The sequence below is a fragment of the Rhizopus delemar genome, genomic scaffold (assembly GCF_000149305.1).
Source record: "Rhizopus delemar RA 99-880 supercont3.5 genomic scaffold, whole genome shotgun sequence".
NCBI classification, from domain to species: domain Eukaryota; kingdom Fungi; phylum Mucoromycota; class Mucoromycetes; order Mucorales; family Rhizopodaceae; genus Rhizopus; species Rhizopus delemar.
The window spans coordinates 2,349,180-2,369,993 of record NW_027137831.1 but is presented as its reverse complement, the minus strand read 5'-3'; the positions used below and the strand labels follow the sequence as shown (position 1 = coordinate 2,369,993).

At 33.8% G+C, this 20,814-nt stretch overlaps 9 protein-coding genes across 9 annotated transcripts; 3 read left to right on the top strand and 6 right to left on the bottom strand.

The window, feature by feature from the left end:
• Positions 1–504: 504 nt before the first annotated feature.
• On the bottom strand, positions 505–1,263 carry RO3G_07667 (uncharacterized protein; the record flags this gene model as incomplete). The annotated part of the gene is made up of 2 exons (XM_067662257.1): positions 505–1,013; positions 1,119–1,263. 2 exons carry the CDS (start codon positions 1,261–1,263, stop codon positions 505–507), a joined length of 654 nt encoding a protein of 217 aa, XP_067518358.1.
• Positions 1,264–2,265: 1,002 nt separating this feature from the next.
• Positions 2,266–5,058, bottom strand: RO3G_07666 (uncharacterized protein; the record flags this gene model as incomplete). The annotated part of the gene is made up of 3 exons (XM_067662256.1): positions 2,266–2,308; positions 2,474–2,681; positions 2,736–5,058. 3 exons carry the CDS (start codon positions 5,056–5,058, stop codon positions 2,266–2,268), a joined length of 2,574 nt encoding a protein of 857 aa, XP_067518357.1.
• A 908-nt stretch (positions 5,059–5,966) lies between these two features.
• On the bottom strand, positions 5,967–6,506 carry RO3G_07665 (uncharacterized protein; the record flags this gene model as incomplete). Its single annotated transcript, XM_067662255.1, has 1 exon — positions 5,967–6,506. The coding sequence occupies one exon, from the start codon at positions 6,504–6,506 to the stop codon at positions 5,967–5,969; it is 540 nt and encodes a 179-aa protein (XP_067518356.1).
• A 5,196-nt stretch (positions 6,507–11,702) lies between these two features.
• Positions 11,703–12,194, bottom strand: RO3G_07664 (uncharacterized protein; the record flags this gene model as incomplete). The annotated part of the gene is made up of 1 exon (XM_067662254.1): positions 11,703–12,194. The coding sequence occupies one exon, from the start codon at positions 12,192–12,194 to the stop codon at positions 11,703–11,705; it is 492 nt and encodes a 163-aa protein (XP_067518355.1).
• Positions 12,195–13,437: 1,243 nt separating this feature from the next.
• Positions 13,438–13,797, bottom strand: RO3G_07663 (uncharacterized protein; the record flags this gene model as incomplete). Its single annotated transcript, XM_067662253.1, has 1 exon — positions 13,438–13,797. The coding sequence occupies one exon, from the start codon at positions 13,795–13,797 to the stop codon at positions 13,438–13,440; it is 360 nt and encodes a 119-aa protein (XP_067518354.1).
• Positions 13,798–14,610: 813 nt separating this feature from the next.
• RO3G_07662 (uncharacterized protein) lies at positions 14,611–15,463 on the top strand (the record flags this gene model as incomplete). The annotated part of the gene is made up of 3 exons (XM_067662252.1): positions 14,611–14,625; positions 14,691–14,909; positions 15,323–15,463. 3 exons carry the CDS (start codon positions 14,611–14,613, stop codon positions 15,461–15,463), a joined length of 375 nt encoding a protein of 124 aa, XP_067518353.1.
• Positions 15,464–15,717: 254 nt separating this feature from the next.
• RO3G_07661 (uncharacterized protein) lies at positions 15,718–16,912 on the bottom strand (the record flags this gene model as incomplete). Its single annotated transcript, XM_067662251.1, has 3 exons — positions 15,718–16,341; positions 16,405–16,646; positions 16,771–16,912. 3 exons carry the CDS (start codon positions 16,910–16,912, stop codon positions 15,718–15,720), a joined length of 1,008 nt encoding a protein of 335 aa, XP_067518352.1.
• Positions 16,913–18,131: 1,219 nt separating this feature from the next.
• RO3G_07660 (fructose-1,6-bisphosphatase) lies at positions 18,132–19,353 on the top strand (the record flags this gene model as incomplete). Its single annotated transcript, XM_067662250.1, has 5 exons — positions 18,132–18,218; positions 18,265–18,368; positions 18,423–18,681; positions 18,732–18,905; positions 18,961–19,353. The coding sequence occupies 5 exons, from the start codon at positions 18,132–18,134 to the stop codon at positions 19,351–19,353; spliced, it is 1,017 nt and encodes a 338-aa protein (XP_067518351.1).
• A 301-nt stretch (positions 19,354–19,654) lies between these two features.
• Positions 19,655–20,806, top strand: RO3G_07659 (uncharacterized protein; the record flags this gene model as incomplete). The annotated part of the gene is made up of 1 exon (XM_067662249.1): positions 19,655–20,806. The coding sequence occupies one exon, from the start codon at positions 19,655–19,657 to the stop codon at positions 20,804–20,806; it is 1,152 nt and encodes a 383-aa protein (XP_067518350.1).
• Between the last annotated feature and the right edge of the window lie 8 nt (positions 20,807–20,814).

Sequence of the window (20,814 nt, the reverse complement as noted above, 5' to 3'; positions counted from 1 at the left end):
AAAATCCTCTAGTTCCGTGATTGGATATTATGGCTAATAATAATATCTCAGTTAGGATAAATGTTTGCGTGACTTAATGATGATCCGGTAAATAATTGTCATTCCTTATTCAACATGCTCATATTATCAATAAACTATATTACAACCACGCCATACATTTGACTGTGTGAAGTTAATATGAATAAAGCCTAATATAAAAATCTAATCAAAGTCTTTTATTGATCTGTGCTGGGAATAATGTTATAAATGATTCCAAAGTTATGTCAACATATTATTTAGGATCATATGAGATTCCTTTTACTAAAATAAAGTGACTATAATCTTATGTATCCTTAACATTATCCTCCACCAGATTCAACAGCACCTTGTTGATTCGGCATAAGAGTGAATAGGTATGTGTTATGAAATGTCTAATCAATTTGGTAGATCATTTTCATGCTAAATTGTGGGGTAATTTACCGTGACTATCTTTGTCCGTGATTATTTTATTTTTTTTATATATTATTATTTTTTCTCCTTGTTAAGCCTTCTCTTTAACAATCTTTCTTCTCTACTAAGCTTTGTAGGAAGAGTTCTTTTCTTTGTCTCAACAGAGTGTACTTTTTTCTCATTACTCAATTTAGGTGCGGAATTTCTATTGGACTCATTATATTTGGAATTGGATGATGCTTTATTCACAATGTGTTCAGCTCTCTCATGTTCCAACTTTTTCAGTTCGTCTTGTTTATCCCAATATTTCTCTATGATAGTTGGGTCTGTAAAATCACTAGCCTTTTGCCAAGTGTTAGCACGTTCGCCATAACCAGCCCATTTAACTAAAAACTCTCGATGACCGATTGGTCCGCGATGGTCACGAATGTCTTCAACTTCATAATATTCATTTTCGATATTTGACTCATCCATGTTGACAACTTTTAATTCAGATGGCGTGTAGTTACGATGTAATAATTCATTCTGCTCATCTTTCAGTTCATATGAACCTCCTCTATTCTTTCGAACCACTGTATAGGGACCTTTATATAATGGAGCAAGTTTACTTGTCCTATTTTCTAGTCTCACCATAACATGCGATCCAACAGGGATGTCAATCATAATATTTTTATTATTGTATCTCTTACTGTATTCCTCATTAATCTTTTGAGTTCTTTCTAATATAGCAGGGAATACGATTTCCTCCATATGTTTGATACGTTCTTCTAATTCTTCAACTGTCATCAAATCATTGGGGATTGGATACTTTTTATTTGCGTAGTCGTCAGGCATATTAACTCTGCGAGCATACATTAATGAAAAAGGAGAGCTAAGTGTTTTATTTTTTATATATCTATTTATACAAAGCTGTACAATTGGAAGATAATGATTCCAATCTCTGCCATTGGATTGAATCATCTTTCTCAATGTGTTCATCGCAATTTTAACACTAGCTTCAGCACTACCATTACCTTGTGGATGATACGCAGTAGAATATCTACGATCTATACCAAGGTTCTTTGAAATATGACTCATCAGTGAATTTCTAAATTCTGTTCCATTATCGCTCTGGATGATACGTGGGAATCCATAGTCTCCAAAGATACTTATAAGTTCTTTTGCAACTGTATCGGATTGTTTATTCTTTAATGGTCTAATCACAATGTACTTGGTACATATATCAGTTAGAACCAATAGATATATATAATCATCTCCAGTAGCAGGAAGTGGTCCAGCAAGATCTATAGTGTAATAGACGAAGATAAAAAGAAATAAAAAAGCACCAAAACGATAATTACTTTGAGATACTTTTTATTCTTGATTATATCCAAGTTAAAGTTGTCCTTTTTTCAATCAGGATTTAGGTGGAATATTTATATTCTTTTGAATGATAATTCATGGGGACGATTGAGTTAAATCAATTGGTTCTTTCTTGATGTTTCATTCTGGATTGGGGCATTGTCATCATATCTTGTTCCATGGAATCTTATCTTGTATAATTATATTATAAATCGTTGTTCTAAGCTACTAGTGTTGCATTTATAAATAGTCATCCATGGAATCGTTGTTTAAGACGGCACTTGTATTTTGTTCCTGAATGGTTATTGGGTTTGAGTAAACTCGGTTACTAAATAAGTACAGAAAGACTGAAACCTAATAATGGAGACAACAGGAGCTATTAAGGCACCAATCGGATTATCGATAGGATTATTTCTCAATCATTCGTTTAGATCAATAAAGTTACTATACAAGAAAAACAATATTCTATTCTGACATACATAGTCTCAATGCAACTTAATACATTGGATCATAAAAGAGATTATGCAAAGACTCATTACTATAACAAGTTGGTATTATATATGCAAGACATTCATTACTCTTTATGATATAATTCATCGTCAGATCTTTATGATTCAACTATGCTAGTGTTGGAGATGTTTGGTTTATAGCATAATTTATTATTTTATTATGTCTACCTATAACAAATTTCTCTAATACTAACTTCACATCTTCTGCATGTTGCTCAAAGCTATCGCTGGCTACAATGCAATCATCTACAAAATTCTGAACACAAGATATCCCATCAAAGAGAATAGCAAGGCATTTTTGAAATTGTGATGTCAACATTTTTACTCCAAAGCATCCTTTTATGAAGGAATATTGAGCATTATCATGTGTGAATGTTAATTTATGAACATCTTCAGGTGCAACTTTAAATCGGTGATATGCATTAGATAAGTCAATAGTAGAAAATACTTTTTTACCATTCAAATTATCAAAGATATCTCTGATCAGGGGAACAGGATAATTGAAAGTAGGAGGCAATATATTATTAAGTAATCTCACATCCAAACATACGCGATGATTCACTATCTCGCCTGCTTTGTTTCTCTTTGGAACTAAGAGAAGTGGACTGTTAAAAGATGTGTTAACTTTGGACTTTATGATAGTTCCCGTCTTTAACCATTCTTCAATTTGCTTATCTAAAAAAGGTCTTAAAGCGTGCGGAATTGGATACTGCCGTCTATAAGCCGTGGCACCTTCTTTCGTTGGTAAATGAATAATTGACTCAGGCATAGGACATGACGATGTCACTGGAATACTCTGGTTCCTTTTCAAAACATCTTTGATTGTATCAAAGAAATTTGCTCTTTGCTCGGCTGTTCCGGCAGGCGAATTATCAGGTTCAAATTCATTCACTTGGTCAATATTTATATTTTCTAAAATTTGAATTTCATCAGTAGCTGTATCAGAGTGTGAATGTTCACTACTAAGTCTGAACGCTACACCTGTTAAACCAATATTCATTTTTGGTAAGATATCGGTGCCAAGCAGAACATCAAAATCGAATCCTGTATTGAATTTCATAATTTCTAAGGAATGTTCAAACATGATTCCATTTGAATACTTAAACTTCAATGGATCAGTAATACCAATACGAGAAACATCATTATTATGAGATAAGAAATTATAGGAACCACTAATTTTGTTTATTTTATTTAATTTCAATTTTTTAGTGAAAGCATTTATATCAATAAAGCTTGTATCGCTTCCAGTGTCAACAAGACCCATGAGCTTTTCGTTCTCTATAATAATCGGAGTAAGTAAATTAAATGCATTGGCTTTAATTTCTTTTTTATCAAGTGTTCTCTCTTTATTTTGGTACTTACAATCATAGCTTAATCCTTCCATCATAGTATTTACTTCAGAGGTAGCTTGATCCAATAAGGCCGTTTTATCTTTTACAACATCATCGTCAGGATTATTGTCATTTTTATGACTCGTCACTGCGAATACTTTCTTGTCATTGTTTTTGCATTTATGTTCTTTAGACCAGGGTTGCCCACATTTAAAGCATTTTTTGTTCGTATTGACTTTTTCAACTCTCTTTGTGGTAAAGCAATCAACTGTGTCATGTGTACCATTTTTACCATGGTGAGTGCAAAAATAATTCTTATTGACCTTGGTCATATTATGGCTTCTTCTTTTAAATTGATGTCTTCTGTGCCCAGACAAAGACCCATCACCTCGAGAACCATTTTCATTATATCTAGACTTCACTGTGTCACTCTTGTTAGCACCAGGAATCAAAGCAGTAGCTTCTGCATAAAGCTTGTTATCATCACCCAAAATGTCACGACCAACTTGTGTGATATATTCCACAGTCCATTTTTCATTCGTATCAGCTTTGCTCTTGCCAACTCTAGCGACAGTCACTCTTATCAACGTTTGCACAGATAAGGTCAAAGAAGCCAAGAAACGGTCAGCAATGCGTGGATCATCACTAGGAAGCCCAGCATTATACACAGCTTGAAGAAACTTTTTGGAATAATCACCAATAGACTCTTTGTTGCTCATTTGCATCGTAAAAACCAAATCAGTATAATGTCGAGTGGCCAAACTTGAGCCGTGGTGCTCCTTAAAAGCAGCTCTTGCTTCAGCCCATGTATTGCATTTACGCAAATCAGTTTCAACCCAAGCATTATCACTATATGGCAAGCACAAAGGTAAAAATTGTTTCCAAACTTGCTCAACATCACGGTAAGCGGAACCTTTGATAATATTCTCAAACCTGGCCAAGAAGTGCTCAACAGACTCGAATACCTCTTCATTGGGAAACGGACGCACAACACTCGATGCCAATTGGAATTTCGGTAAGTCTCTATGAGACAATGTCAAACCTGCATTTCTGCTACTAATGCTTGCATTAGGCGAAGCGGTCTTCCCAAGAATAGAACTGTACTCTTGCATAGCAGTCAACCTGCGCTTGGTACGATCCATCTGTTGGAGCGCATGATCTGCAGCTGCCTCATCACCAGCAAGTCTAGCCGTCGTGAACGCTTCCAAAAAGCCATTAAATTCACTGCGCAATTGCGTGAGATTCTGGCGCAGCAGTAGCTCTTCCCTCTCACCAGTGGAGGATGAAGGCACTAAAAAGGAATCCAAGACCATAGCAGTTCCATCATCGGTTAGAGGAGAGGAACCAGCAAAGGACGACAAATCAATGGACCCAGTAGCCATAGACATGTTGTCACCATTAGGAGCAGCACCACTATTGAAAGAGTTTTCACCAGTAGTAGAATTCATTGCAAGTAATTAACAGTAAAAAATGCTTAGGATAGGGGGTTTTAGGTAAAAGTAGTATAACAACAAAGATAAAGAAATACTGTTAGAACTTGGTATCTCTTTATTAAGTTAAGATAACTAAGATTGAATATCCTTAATTCTACATGTAAAAAGTGAGAGTATTTATAGACATGATACGGATAAAGAATTAGGACAGATTTATGATCAACTCGACAGAATAGATGATTACTATTTCTAATTATTAGTTTAGCCTGTTCCTAGCTTGTATTGTCAATTATGCTATTGGGATGGTTTCAGATAACTCTGGATGTAGGACTATTTAGGAGACGGTACGGATGAATATAAAATCCTCTAGTTCCGTGATTGGATATTATGGCTAATAATAATATCTCAGTTAGGATAAATGTTTGCGTGACTTAATGATGATCCGGTAAATAATTGTCATTCCTTATTCAACATGCTCATATTATCAATAAACTATATTACAACCACGCCATACATTTGACTGTGTGAAGTTAATATGAATAAAGCCTAATATAAAAATCTAATCAAAGTCTTTTATTGATCTGTGCTGGGAATAATGTTATAAATGATTCCAAAGTTATGTCAACATATTATTTAGGATCATATGAGATTCCTTTTACTAAAATAAAGTGACTATAATCTTATGTATCCTTAACACATAGAATGAATCTAATAGTGATAGTTTTATATAAAAAGAAGAAGAATATATTTTATTTAATAAAGATTTAGATTATTATCTTTTATCAATTTTAATATACTTCTTTTAGTTGTGATTATTCAATGTCCGTTATGATCAGACTCTGTTCTACAACAAAAGTTGCATTTGGTACAACGCTTCAGATACATCAAAATCCCTCACAGTCAAGCGGTCGCCCTGTGGTGGTTCAAACGAAACTGTATCCGGCAAGAGAGTTTCGTCGTGGTTGCGTTTTATCCCCAACTTCAGTGCTATCTTGATCTTGATGATTGTCCATAAAAATGGTGGCGGTGATGTTGAGGGAATTGTGCTGATCATCACTGAGAGACAATTCGTTGGGTAGCATGTTGCTGCTGGATGATGTATTGGCATTACTGCAAGATGATACACTGCCGCTACTGAAGGATAGTGGCCTGGGCTCGTCTACAGGAAGATAATCTTCATGATCGGTATTAAAATGATTGCTGAGAGAGTTCAAATTGTCGAAATGAGCAGTGCAACATGGACATGCAAAATGCTTCTTGATCCGTTCATCATTACAAGGATAGGGCGTATACCAAAATAATTTGTTGTTGCGCCGTCGCTTTATTTTGAGTCGATTAGGAAATACGAAATTGTGGCTAGTATGCAGATGTACACGAAGATTTTGGGGTGTGGTATAGTTAGTAGTACAACTTTCGTAAAGAAAGCAACGATTAACCAGAGTTACAAATTCAGGCTGTGACATGTAATGGGATCCAACAAAGAATTAAAGGAAGCTGTGTTAACTCGTAAGAATAAAAAGACTTTAAAATTCAACGAGACTGAAAAAAATTTATATATTTTTATTTAATATTGTAATATCTGGTATTTATATTCTTTTCATGGAGGCTTAATTAATTATAACTGAAGATCTATCGTGAATAAACTTTAATGTAAAGATCTGTTCCAGGTTATGCAAGTGGGCTGTTTTATAATTATTTCTTAAGTAGATTTGTTTTTATGTCGCATTGCATCCGGAGTTATATTAAAAACTTGCATTGAGTTAAAGGAGTGGAATTAGTTATGACCGAATAATAGAGAAAAGACTGTAATAAATCTTTGTAAAGCATTCACTACTCTGATTTCTTATAAATTGAATATGAATCATGTTTAAAGTATGTTGGGATACGACAGAAGCAAAAACTAAACCTCTTTAAATGAAGCGCCAAGATATTTGGACACACCAAAGAAAACAAAACGGACCTCAAAAAGTGGCCAATGGCAACCTCGATCATAGGCTACATCATAGGCTACATCATAGGCTACATCATAGGCTACATCATAGGCTACATCATAGGCTACATCATAGGCTATCCTGTCCATTGGTCTTTTTTTTTTTTTTTTTTTTTTAGTTTCTGACACCAACGCCCTTGTTTTCGTAGAAACGACTTCTTCAAAGTGCTTGTCTATTACGACATTTATCCAAGCATTTATGAGAATGCCTAACAATTCCTTTAAAATCACTTAGTTTCAAACTATTAAAAGCTTCACTGATCCGAGTCATCAACGTTTCCTTCTCAAGAAATTTGCTTCGTTTCACTTTACTCTTGACCACCGACCAGAATTGTTCAATTGGGTTGAGCTCAGGTGAATAAGGAGGCAAGTAAGCGCAGCGATAACCACGAGCCACTACGGCGCAGAAGAGCACGAGTTGAAGCACACGTGCGCTTGCTGGAGTGTCTTTTACGCTACTTCGAGCGTATTTTTTACAATTTTTTTAAGTTGTTCTCCGCGTTTTTTTTTTAAACGCTTCATTCTTTTTTATCGCTACACTTTTTTTTTGGCATGTAAATACTGAGATAGAGTGGATCTACTTGGCGAAATCACGTTTTAAACTATACACAACCTGAGTTATGCTATTAAAAGACGAAAAGAAGCGATATTACACGGCTTGCATTTTTGTGCATTATGACTGTAATGATCGTAAAAAAATCCCTATTCATTAGTTTTTTTGAGCAATTACAAAGTAGATTGTGCACAATTTTTTATTTTTATTTTTAGTTTTTATTGTTATTTTTTTTTAAAAAAAAAAGTTCTGCAATTTTCTTTTTTGTTTCTTTCTTGAACTATATTTTATGGTTGTTTTAGAATAGATAATTTGCAATAACAAGAAAAAGGAACGACTTATAACTCAATCACAGCCCAGAATATAAAAAAAAAAAAAAAAGCTCACGTTTTTTATGCCTCTGGCAATTGTCGTATCCTAAACCACTTCCACATCTTGTGCTCTAGCTGACATGTTTTTAAAGGAAACTTAAATTGTGAAAAAGAAGACATATAAGCATTATGTCAAAGAATTAGTAGTGCACCTGTACCGTTAGTTCTATTTATTTCAGCAAATTTAAACAAGACATGTTCTGATCGCCATAACTTTTCTTTGTATCCAATTATAGTACTGCTTCATTATACTTTGACTAGTTGAGTTACATTACAACATTTTTATATTAATTGAACTGAGAGTGATTTGTCATAGTTGTGGATCTTTACTGTTTTGTATTAAATATGGAGAAATAACTTGAAAGTAGTAAATGCTTAATAGATATAAAAAAGAGCCGTATAAACTATTATCAAGTTCAAGCCATATACAATAAAGTAATTCATTTATAAATTACTCCCTCATTCAGTAAAAATATTGTTTTGAGTAGGTTGTCCTTTGTTATTATAATTTTTTCTGTTATAGTCAGTTTATTGAAGCCAAAGGAGCTTATTTGTTTTGTTGCTAAAGAATAATAGATCCAATAATTGTTTTAATCATTTACATGAATTAAATAATCCAATTTGCAAAAACAATACAAAAAAAAATAAAAAAAAAAAAACGCGTTTGCAAATGCTCTGAAATGACGTCGTTATAACTTACAAGTGTTTCAAAAAGTACAAAAAACTTCCGATTTTACTTTTTTCCTTCTTCATGTAATCCTGCTACGAAATTCTTACGGCTCATAGTTATTTTTCACTATTCTAAACTCTTCTTAACAATTAAATTGTTATTATTTATCTTGTACCTTAATCTAGTTATTTGCCTCTTTCCATCAAAATTACTTTTTTATCCTGAATTATAATTATACCATGGTCGATTAACACATGGCTCCGTGAAAGTGTAAAAGTAAATCGTTATGATAAAGGAAAATATGCTTACTTTTGATTCTAGTGATTTATAGAAGAAACTTGAATAGCATGCTTTTACAATTACTTAACAAGATTTAGCTTTTTTTAAAATTTTTCTTATGCATGTCAAATCATATCGGCCGTAACTATCTCTTGTCGTTTAATCTCAGTGATTTATCCAAGAGAATAAAAAGGAATAAGAGAGGACGAGACTCGATAAAGAGATTGTTTTATTTAATTAGAAAATTGTACTCCATTTATACTTTTCATACACGGGTAATATTTCATGTCATGGGTTAATAATTAATGAGTATGATATAGCTGATGACAAATAGATAAGGGTTACGTGTTCTTCTATTGTTATATTTGTCATAGAATACTCGTATATGATTGACTGCGGCTGATTGTGATTTAGTTCCTGGATTTAATATAATTTAACCGTGCAATTACGCAGCATCTTATCCTTAATGAAGATTATCCGAATTAACCTGTAGCCTATCTATTGGATATATTTTACATGTAGCTTATTAATACTGTTTTCATATCGAGTTATGAATGATGGATACATCACTCAGGTCTTGCTCAAACTAATATAAATAGCCTTGGAATCTTTCTTTAATAAAAGTAATTCGACTTTAGAACTATTGTTTGGTCTCGTTAATTCTTCTTTATCCTATTTTAAATACTTAAAACACTTCATCTTGTATTGTGATCGTTCTTCTAATCTTCAGGTACTTTAGCAAGTGTCATCTCTAATTATGATTATGAAAACTTTTCATTTGTTCTTTTGTATGTCTGTCATAGATAATCTTTTATTCTGGGAATTCCTCACTGATTTGAATAACGTTATTTTACGCGTTATTTCAATTATGTGAAAGATTAGCAATATTCCTGACATTGGACTGAATTTTGTTATTTTAGTTGATACTTCTTATCAAAGAACTCTCATGAATACAATACATATTCTACAGGAATATGTTTAATTGGAATTGATTGTATGATCTTATTTAAATAAACTTATACTTTATTTTATTTTAATTTTGATCTTGTATTAAGACTTATATTTATTAATGTCAACTACAATCAGTTACTGTTCTACAACAAACCCTTCAAGTGTATGTCTGTTTTTAAAATGGTATTACTCCGCGATCATTACATGAAACTCGGAGTGTAAACATTATCCACGTACCCTATCACTGTGGCTTTCAAATGAGGTACGACATGCTACCAATTGTGGTACTCAATACTCGGTGACAAGGAAAAAACGAAAAAAACCAAAACGCTTGAAGGGTTTTGTGGGGCACTGTAAATAGATCTTATATTTATTAAATAAACGATCAGCTTTTTACTACTCAATTAATTATCTTATACCTTTGTTAATTATATTAAAAGAAATCTATTCGTGATCAGACACGACAACACTTTTAGAATATAATACAATTATCTCTTTTGGTCTTTCAACTGTAAACTATACAGATCACTCAAGTCTAGAGTGGGTCCTCGAGACCAAAGAAGATCAACAAGCTCGAATTTGGCGGTGGTGTCTGTTTCTCCAGGCATATGATTTTCAGGTCATATATGTTCCAGGTGCAAGTAACAAGGCGGTTGACGCGTTATCAAGACATCCTTTGCCTCTTAATATACAAAATATCAATCAAGTCGACTGGTGTGCATTACAAAATCAAGGTGAAGATCTTATGAAAATTAAGGCAAATATTAATCAATATAGCTCATATGTAATTATCAAGGATATTCTCTATAGAGTAAATCGTCAACAGAAAAATGTCAAGAAAAATGATGTTCTCATGGTGGTTCCATCAACAATGGTATCTGGGTGTAATGAGTTGTTTTGTCAATCCAGAGAGGAGAGAGAGAGAAAGAACCGGATAAGAACTAAGAAGCTTGGATAGACAACTAAAAGAGGACAAGAAAGGGTGGCGTTAAGGGCTTGAAGGCGTGAACTGCAAATAGGACTTACGATAGTTGATAAGTAAGAACGAGACAAAGATAAGTAAGATAGGAATAGACGGACAGTCTAATAGAGAGAATAACACTTGATAATTGGCTGATGTTTTATTTAAATAAAAGATTATGGGTATTGATACTATTGTGAGGAATGTAATTTAATAAAAGAATTAACTCGAATTATTAAGCTCTCAACTAAAGAATGTTAAGGGGTTCTAATGTTATGTACGGATCTATAATTAATTCTGACATTATCTCCTCTTTTATGATCGAGTTCTACGAGATCGGCCTGTTGAATCTGAATCCTTACCATTAGAAGAAGGGAAAGAAGGAAGTAAATCTTGTCTGGCACATGGCTTATTCGGATAGGCTCGATGGAAATCACGGATGACGTCGAGACAGTTCCACAAATTTTTTATCGGCTCCCAAGTATTTTCATATCCTTTCCACTTAACTAGATATTGTATTTGACAATGATATCTGCAGCTGTCTTTAATGTACTCAACTTCAAAATGTTCCTCACCCTCTGCTTCGATTAGAGGATCTGGTGGGAAGATACTACCTGAGATGTCAGGAAGATGAGGATTTCCTTTTGGCGTCAACAAATTCACATGGAATACAGGATGTATCTTCATTATCGTTGGCAATTCCAATTTGTACGCGTGCGAACCAACTTTTGCGAGAATTTTGAAAGGTCCAAGTCTCTTGTATTGTAGCTTGTCAGATGGACGTAGGGTTTTTATGTTTTTACTGGACAAGTAAACAGAGTCACCAATTTGATACTCGGGTGTTGGTCTATGGTATTCATTGTAATATGCTGCTTGTTGTTGAGCTAATTTGGGTTCTTCTTGTAGAGTTTTATGCAATTTTTGCAGATTGTTACAGAAAATCTCGCTGGAAGCAGCAATGTCTGGATTTGTACTTTGAGGTGTGAAAGTAAAGCGAGGATGCGAATCACATAGTTAGCCATAAAAGGAGAATGTCGAGTGCTGGACTGAATAGAATTATTATAGCTGAATTCAGCTAGATGAAGCAGTGAGATCCAATCGTCCTGTTGATAGTTGAAATAAACTCGAAGATATTGCTCAAGGATCGAGTTGGTGCGTTCTGTTTGACCATCAGTTTGAGGATGAGAAGCTGTCAACATGTTGGGCTTGATTTTTAAGAGCGAGAGTAGAGATTTCCAAAAATTAGATGTGAATAGGGAGCCACGATCACTGACGATATCTTTGGGTAGACCACGAAGTCGAAATATATGCTTGATAAACATGAAAGCAAGGTCTTTAGAAGTAATATTGTCTTTACAAGGTATAAAGTGAGCCATTTTTGTTAGACGATCTACTACCACACAGATTGTATTGCACTCGCCAGATTGAGGTAAACCGACAATAAAATCCATGCTTATTGATGTCCATGGCATATTTGGAAAATTAAGATGTTTCATGTGGTCTTGGGATTATTACTTGAAGGACTTTACATGGGTACAGACAGAGCAATTGACAGTATAGCGATCCACAAACTTGCTCATACCAGGCCAGTAATAGGTATGACTGAGAAGTTCACATATTTTCGCTTGTCCAAACTGACCTGACAATGAACTGTCATGTTGTAAAGCAAATGATACAAAGTTTAATTCATCATTGGACGGTATGCAGATAAAGTTGTCAAACAAAAGGAGATTCGACTCTGGGTCAATAGTATAGCAACTTAGCCTTTTTCGTAGCTTGCATGGGACATTGCTCGGGTTTTTGACAAAATCTACCAGATTTGATATTTTGATTCTAATTCGCAGAGTTCATGAATTTTTGAGCAAACATCACTATTTGGAACAGCCTCAAACGTAGCAGAGAAGACAATATGTTTAGGATGGAACAGGTACTGAACCAGCTGTTTTAGGTTAGCCTCCCTTTGAAAAGCCATATCTGAACGACAATAGAGTGCATCAGCTTTGGGATTCCTGCTGCCAGGACGATGTATGATGAAGAAGCCAAACGAACCCATGAAGATTGAGCATTGCGCTTGGCATCAATTTAAGGAATTGGTGGTAGCAAAGTATTCAAGATTTTTGTGATCAATGTATACAGTGATTTGATGAGATGCACCTTGTAGGTAATGTCGCCAAGTTTTAAAATATTCAATGGCGGTCAATAACTCTTTATCATAGATATCGTAGTTGGCTTCAGTAGTTTTGAGTTTACGACTGTAAAATGCAACAGGATGGAGTAAATCATCAAAGCTGTATTGACTAAGGACACCAGCAATTGCAAAATCCGACCCATCAGTTTCAATAATTATGTTGGAGGATGGATCGAAATGGTGTAGGATTAGGGCTGTTTTCAATTGTTGAAAAGACTGATCAGCTTCAGTGGACCAGACAAAAGTAACTTTTTTTTAGTGAAAGCTGTCATGCGCACGTTCAGTTTTGGTTAATCTTGGATAAAACGGCGAGAGACCAAGAAAGACTTGTATGTTGTGAACTGACTTAGGAGTAGGCCAGTTGACAATTACTAAAGCCTTCGACTGATCTATGAATACACCCTTCAGATTGATTCTGAAGCCAAGGAATTCTACTTCAGTAACACTAAATTCGCATTTTTCAGCTTTAACGTACAATCCAACATCCCAAAATTTTCAAGTACAAGACTGACATGATTGTAGTGATCAGTAAGGTTTTCGCTATAAATAAGAATATCGTCGAGATATACAACTACAAAAAGATCCAAAAATTCAGGAAGAGTATCATTGATTAAGCCTTGAAAGGATGCAGGGGCGTTGGTTAGACCAAATGACATCACAGTATATTCAAATAGGCCATATTTTGTTCTGAATGCGGTTTTCCATTCATCACCCTCAGTGATGCGAGGACGATGATAAGCATTACGGATGTCAGGCTTAATGTAGACTTTAGCAGTTGAGAGACGATCCATGAACTCATTTATTAGTGGGAGAGGGTACCGATTCTTGAGAGTGATTTTATTAAGACCACGGTATAGTTAAAGACATACTGACTTTATTTGAATATGACAAGGTTTGCATCAGTAGGGCAAATTAATTGTATATTTACATTGCTTTTTTGACATAACAGAATATAATTAATTGAAATAATAACAATCTAATAACTTTACTACTATTATCAACATTCATAAATGGACGGGAGATGAATCCTTTTTTTTTTTAAAAAAAAAAAAGAGTACAATCAATGATCAATAAAAGAAGAGATAATGAAATAAATAAATGCAGGCACTTAAGTGTGTGTATATGCATTTATATTTAAAAATGTTTTTTGTCTTTCTCTTTATCGCACAGCTTTTCTTGGCTTTGTTCAAGTGGATTCTATTTGCAGCATGACAAAAAAATAATTACAGTATAGCAAGCTAAATCAATAGGAGATAATTCTTCATCATCAATGAGGATGCGTTCATCTATGGAGTGACCTAGAGCTTCAATTACTTGTTATTGATGCCACCATAAAAGGATTTTCCTTCTGTATTTAAAACAGAAAATTAACACAAACGACATAGGCGCGATACTATGGAATTCACCTTAACAGTACTCGCTGTCTTCCAACAGGTATAGTATGTGCTTATTATAGTTCTTGACATTCTCATAATATATAGTTCAACAATCTGGATCCATTCATCAACAGCTTGTCACAACTGAAAGTTAAAATTAGAAGAATTGAGATTGATTTAGAACCTTATTAACACTTTGTATAATCTACATGCAAAAATAGCATTAAAATGAATTTAGGCGCTGTAAGCTCACATGTACCCAAAGCAGAGAAAGATCTTCTCCAAAATTTCGTTCCACTATCACTCAGATATGGTTATGTGACAAGCAAATAATACCAAACAGTAGAATGATAGTTGCATTTGCAACCGCAAGATTCGTTTCGACACTGCCCAGTTATGACGTGAATACAGATTTTGTTTCAGAGAGAAAGATAATTCTTCAAGGGACCATCAGTTCTTCGCTAGATAGCTTAAGTAGTTACAAAGTAGTTCAGACAAATCATGCTTTAAATTCACAAACTACCATAGTAAGGAACAGTGTTCTATTAAAAAATAACAAAGTTTCTTTTTTTGATCTTGTGTTAACATCCTCTTGTTCCTCTAATTTTATTCACGCTTCGTCAAACTATTATCTTACTTCATGCGCAAACGGTATATTTTTAATTTGTACGCCTTACTTGAATAGTTCTTTTCAAGACTAGAGCAAACTAAAAAGCACATGCCGCTCCTCAATCTCATTTGATAATAAAAATAGCAATGGTAATCATCTTGCGTCTCTTATGATGATGGTGGCAGGTAATAAGGATAATGCCGCACCTTTTTTTGTCAATCTACTTGGCAAGTGATGACATAATGACTACCAAAGCACTATTCTTTTTGCATTTACTACATTCAATAATAAAAAGTAAGAAAAACAGTATTAATTTTGTCTTTACTTTAGCTTTCACCCTCATCCCTATCTACACCTACCACATTGTCCGCGAACTCAAATTTTAGGTCTATTTTCAATAACTCAAACGATACGTCTTTTATGCAGATTATGAGCAATAATTGTGATAAAGAAATTATGATGGTGGATTAACTGGCGGTTACTTTGTAGGCTTATTGTCATATAATAAAGTGAATATATATGTAGTTGTTATCGTACATTTATTTTTATTCAACTCCTTTATCAACTCCTTTTTTCATCATGATCCCGTTTCTTTCACCTCAGAAAACAATCTAAAAAAATCCATTCTTGCTTGCAGTAAATAAAAATAATAAGGTTCAAACTTTAATAAAATATCCAAAAAAAAAAGAGATAAAGCTTTCTATTAAAGAGAAGGTATTGGTCATTTAACTTTCAAGTCGACGAACAATATGCCACAAGAGGTCTTTGTGACTCCAATAAGAAAAATGAGCAGTCAACCCGCAGAGATAAGGGTTCTTATCCATGATGCCCAAGAACTTTTCTGGTTGTAGCACATAATCAACACGACGTATTAAAGTTTCATCTATTGGTGATTGGTAACAAAGAAGAGAGGAGTTGCGTGTGAGGGTGGTGTTAAGTAAAGCTTGATCTGATGGATTTGATAGGGCACATAGTTTTTTAGATGTGTGATCAGAAGAGAAGGAAATTGAACGAGGACGCTTGTAAGTAAAATGTTTTTCTTCAGTAGGCGGAGGTGTACGACATTCTTCTTCATCTGACATGATGCTTTCATCTAAAGAAAGTTTTGGAGTGTTATTTTCATCAGAGCAATGCAAATCCTCCTTTAAACGACAATCCCCCTTTAAAAGGGATGAAACTAAGTTACGGCCTATACTCCAGATGTTGTGATTGGTTATGTGGTTGACAAAAACAGTGGCTGATGACATAAGAGAAGATGCAAAATTTGTGGTATTTGATGAGCATCTATCTACCAACACAGCAGGTGTATCTTTATAGCCGGCGGTTAACAATGGCTCAAATCGATAACCCTAATAGACAAATGAGCTTTGCTAATCGTTCATATAAAAAGAGGAGAAATGCGGATGACTTACAAGAGGATCAAATGGGTGAAATATATTTTCAAATTGAATGGATGGGTCAGGATGATATAAGTTAGGATCTTGATTTCTGACAATTAAGAAAGCACTCAAGGGACTACCTAAAGTGAATAAATAATCAGGCTTGAAATTGAGCTTTGGGAAAGTTAAATCTAGTCTGGACACTTTCTTTATATCTTCTTGACTAAGATTAGAATGCGCTTGGTTGGACAAGATATCCCAAGTGATGATGCCACCTAAACTGCAAGGGAATAACAGTAAATAAAATGTAACATAACATGATGCAGGAAGTGATAACATACGAGTAAGCAACAATAGCGATTTTCCCTTTAAACTCTGGATTTAATTTCATAAAATTACTGTAAGATTGATTAAATTCGTCCGTGACATGATTAATAATACTTTGTCCTCTATCATTTGATAAGTAAAAGAAGGCATCCGCAAGATAGTCATTATTTAATAGTCTCAAGGCAGGGATAGACCGAGGGGTGATTTGGTTCATGACAGCATCTGTTTCTTGGTGTATATGCATATGCCATTCAATAGGGATATATTGAATATTGACCTTTGTCCCAGGACAGTTTATTTCTACCGCTTCATTTGTTGTATCGAAAAGGCTCTGGACTATAGTATTCATCAAGACTTTTTTTTTAAAAAAAAAAATAAAAGTAAAAAAAAAAAAAACTTCTTACGGTGCTTTTGAAAAAATCCAAATTTCTCTGTTTGCTATTTTAATGATAGTAATTATAATAATAATAAAAAAAGAATTATGAGTTGACATGATAATAGCTTACAAATCTTTCTTACTTGGCCAATTCCCTATATAAATTGTTTGTTAAAAGAATGTTTGATGACAAGTATATATACTACGTGTATAACAAATACAACATGATCTACTGACCCTTCCACAATAGGTGAGGTCAATACAGTATTTTCGACTGTATTAACTTGCTTATAAGTGTGATATAAATAACTAGAACCAAGCATGTTGAAAAAGAATAAAAAGTAAAGCAAAGAATAAGGAAGCAAATGTTAAATCTGGTTTATATATTGACAATAATAAATTTTCTCCTTATAATCTTTGCCACCCTTTATTTCTTAAAGCTCTCTCTCTCTCTCTCTCTCTCTCTCTCCTTTCTTCCATTCATCTTTCTCCTTATAACACGTTTTTTTTTTTTTTTTTTTTTATTTTTTTTTTTGATCACCCACAATTCATTTTGTGTTCTTTTTGGCGGTTATTTAAATGATATGTCGGAGTAAATGGAGAAAAAGAATGAAAAATCACCGTGTGATTAGGATGATTTGAAAGCAAAATAAAGTAAAACTGAAGACTATTATCTATTACTGATAATCATATATAGCTGTATTTAACTTTCTTTATATTGTATTAAAAAATAAATAAAATAAAATAAAATAGAAAATCTTCGGAAAATAACAAAAGAAATTTACGTGGGAAATGAGGATAAAAAACGCGTTCCCCTCATTTTTTCCTCCTTATTTTTTTATGCATGTAAGAAAACAATGAATTGAATGTGTCATTTGTTTACTGACGGGTTGATACATGTACTATGCTTATAAAATAATAATTTGTCTAATATATGAATACCATTCTGTAAAAAAATAATCTTATCTTACTCCGAAGTAATATTGTTTATCCTATGTTTTTGAAACATATATAAAAGTGTTTTATTTGTTTATTATTATTTCTTCTTCTTTTAAATATGGTCGTAAATAAGTTCGATGCTATCAAAGCTGGTACTGGTGAAGACTTGGTTACATTAACTCGTTGGGTTATTTCACAGCAACAAGTAAAATATGTACAAGTAATATATACAGTCACCAACATGTACATAGGATGTGCCTGAAGCTACTGGCGACCTTACTTTACTTTTAACTGCTATTCAATTTGGTTGTAAATTTGTTGCTTCTAAGGTCAAACAAGCCGGTTTAGTTAACCTGTAAGGAAAGAGTTGTTGAATAATACACATGTATGTACTAAGATAATGTTTTAGTCTTGGCTTAACGGGTGCTGCTAATGTTCAAGGCGAAGACGTCAAGAAATTAGATGTTCTTGCTAATGACATCTTTCGTAATGCATTGATTGCCTCTGGAAAGACATGTTTGCTTGTCTCTGAAGAAGATGAAAATGCAATGATAATTGAAAATGAAATTCAACGTGGTAAATATGTGGTTACATTTGATCCTTTGGATGGTTCTTCTAATATTGATTGTGGTGTTTCTATTGGTACTATCTTTGGTATCTTTAAAGTGGTATTTTATTCAATTAAAATAATAGTAATTGTTACCAACGATTCATATAGAAAGATGAAAGCAATCCAAATATTAGTGATTGTATTCGTAGTGGACGTGAATTAATTGCTGCTGGTTATTGTATGTATGGCTCATATTGTGAATTGATATTATCTGTTGGTAATGGCGTCAATGGCTTCACATTGGATCCCTCAATCGGTGAATTTATCATGACACATCCAAAGGTAAGTAATGATGATAAATGAGAGAGTGATAATAGCTAAGGTTATGCTTCTGTAGATTACCATGCCTTCTCGTGGTAAAATATATTCTGTTAATGAAGGGAATTACAAGTATTTTGATGAACCAAGTAAGAAATACGTAGACCACGTCAAACAAAAGTACAGTGCACGCTATGTAGGGTCCATGGTATCTGATATCCATAGAACTTTGCTTTATGGTGGTATCTTTGGTTATCCAGCTGATTCAAAATCAAAAAAAGGAAAGCTTAGAATTTTGTATGAAGTATTCCCCATGTCTTATTTGATTGAACAAGCGGGAGGTAAAGCAACAACAGGTAAAATGAATTGCTTAGATTTAATACCAGAGCATATTCATGATCGTTCTGGTATTTGGCTTGGATCAAAAGAAGATGTTGAGGAACTAGAGTCCTTTTATAACCACCCAAAATAAACTTGCCTTATTTACTTATTAGCAAAAAAAAAAAAAAAAAAAAAAAATCCTTTTTTAGAAAGATAACTTAAAAGGAAATACTATTGATTGATCAATGATTGATTTTTTTTGTTGATTATCGGTGTTTAAATTAGATTGTTAATTGATTACTTTTTATAATACAAAATATACGATCAAAAATTTTTTATTTGAGATTCCTTTTTCCTGTTATCAGATTTTTCTCACCTTTTATTTTTATCTTTCTATTAAAAAAGCGATGGAAACATTAACTCCCATAAAATCACCTAAATTAACTAAAAAGATGGAGTCCGTGTCAGCAACTGAATGTGCTAACTGTGGTACTACAACAACCCCCCTTTGGAGAAGAGGTCCTAATGGAGAAACAATTTGTAATGCCTGTGGCCTTTATCTTAAAGCAAGAAATACTCTTAGGCCCCCTACTTTAAAAAAAGCAAGTAAAAAAGAAAAGAATGATTGTGGTGGTGGAACTTGTCCAGGGGGTGGTCAGTGTAATGGTACCGGCGGCTCTACTTCTTGCGCAGGCTGTCCTGCTTTCAACCAACATCAAGTAAACCGTCAAGCGCTTATTTGTGCCAACTGTAGAACGACAACTACTCCACTTTGGAGAAGGGATGAAGCAGGAAATACAATTTGTAATGCCTGTGGTCTTTATTATAAACTTCATCATGTTCACAGGCCTGTTAGTATGAAGCGTAGTGTGATCAAAAGAAGAAAAAGAATTATTATTGCTCAAGGAAGTGATGGTGAAGAAGAAGAGATTGAAGATGATGAATCAATTGTTTCAGAGAATGATATGAAGCGATCTCGTACAAGGATGACCCCTGAAGTTCCTGAAATTGAAGATTATGTTGTGAAAAAGAAGGCTGTTGTTTCTAATACAAGTAGAATAAATCCAGTAGAAGATAAACAAAGACAAGAGATGAATAGTCCTACTATTTCTTTTGAAGAAAGAAGTAGCAGCCAAGAATCTATTAGTAATAGTGAGAGTAGTAGTATGGTCCGAAGTCCATCTTTGTTACCTCCCATATCCTCAGAGCGTCAGTCTTATAAACTTCAGTCTCTATTTATCAGAGATCCAAGCAATAACAATAATAATAACAATAATAATAACAATAATCTATTACCATCATTATCACTCCCTCCTTTAACATCTCCACCATTACAGCATCACCATCATCAACGTATTTCATTATCACCGCCATCTGTTCATCAAGCACTTTTTTCCTCTGGAAATCCTACACCGCAGCCTATGAAACAAAGAGAGTATGAATTAGCTGATTTTGATATGGCACTAGATAAATTAGAGCATTTAAGAAGACAAGTTAGACCAGAACAAGCTTGTGCACTTTCTCAATTAACACACGCCTTGACCGATCTGGCAACAAAAGCAGAAGTTATCTTATCATTAGACTCATTAGCTTATAGTCAATAATATTCCCC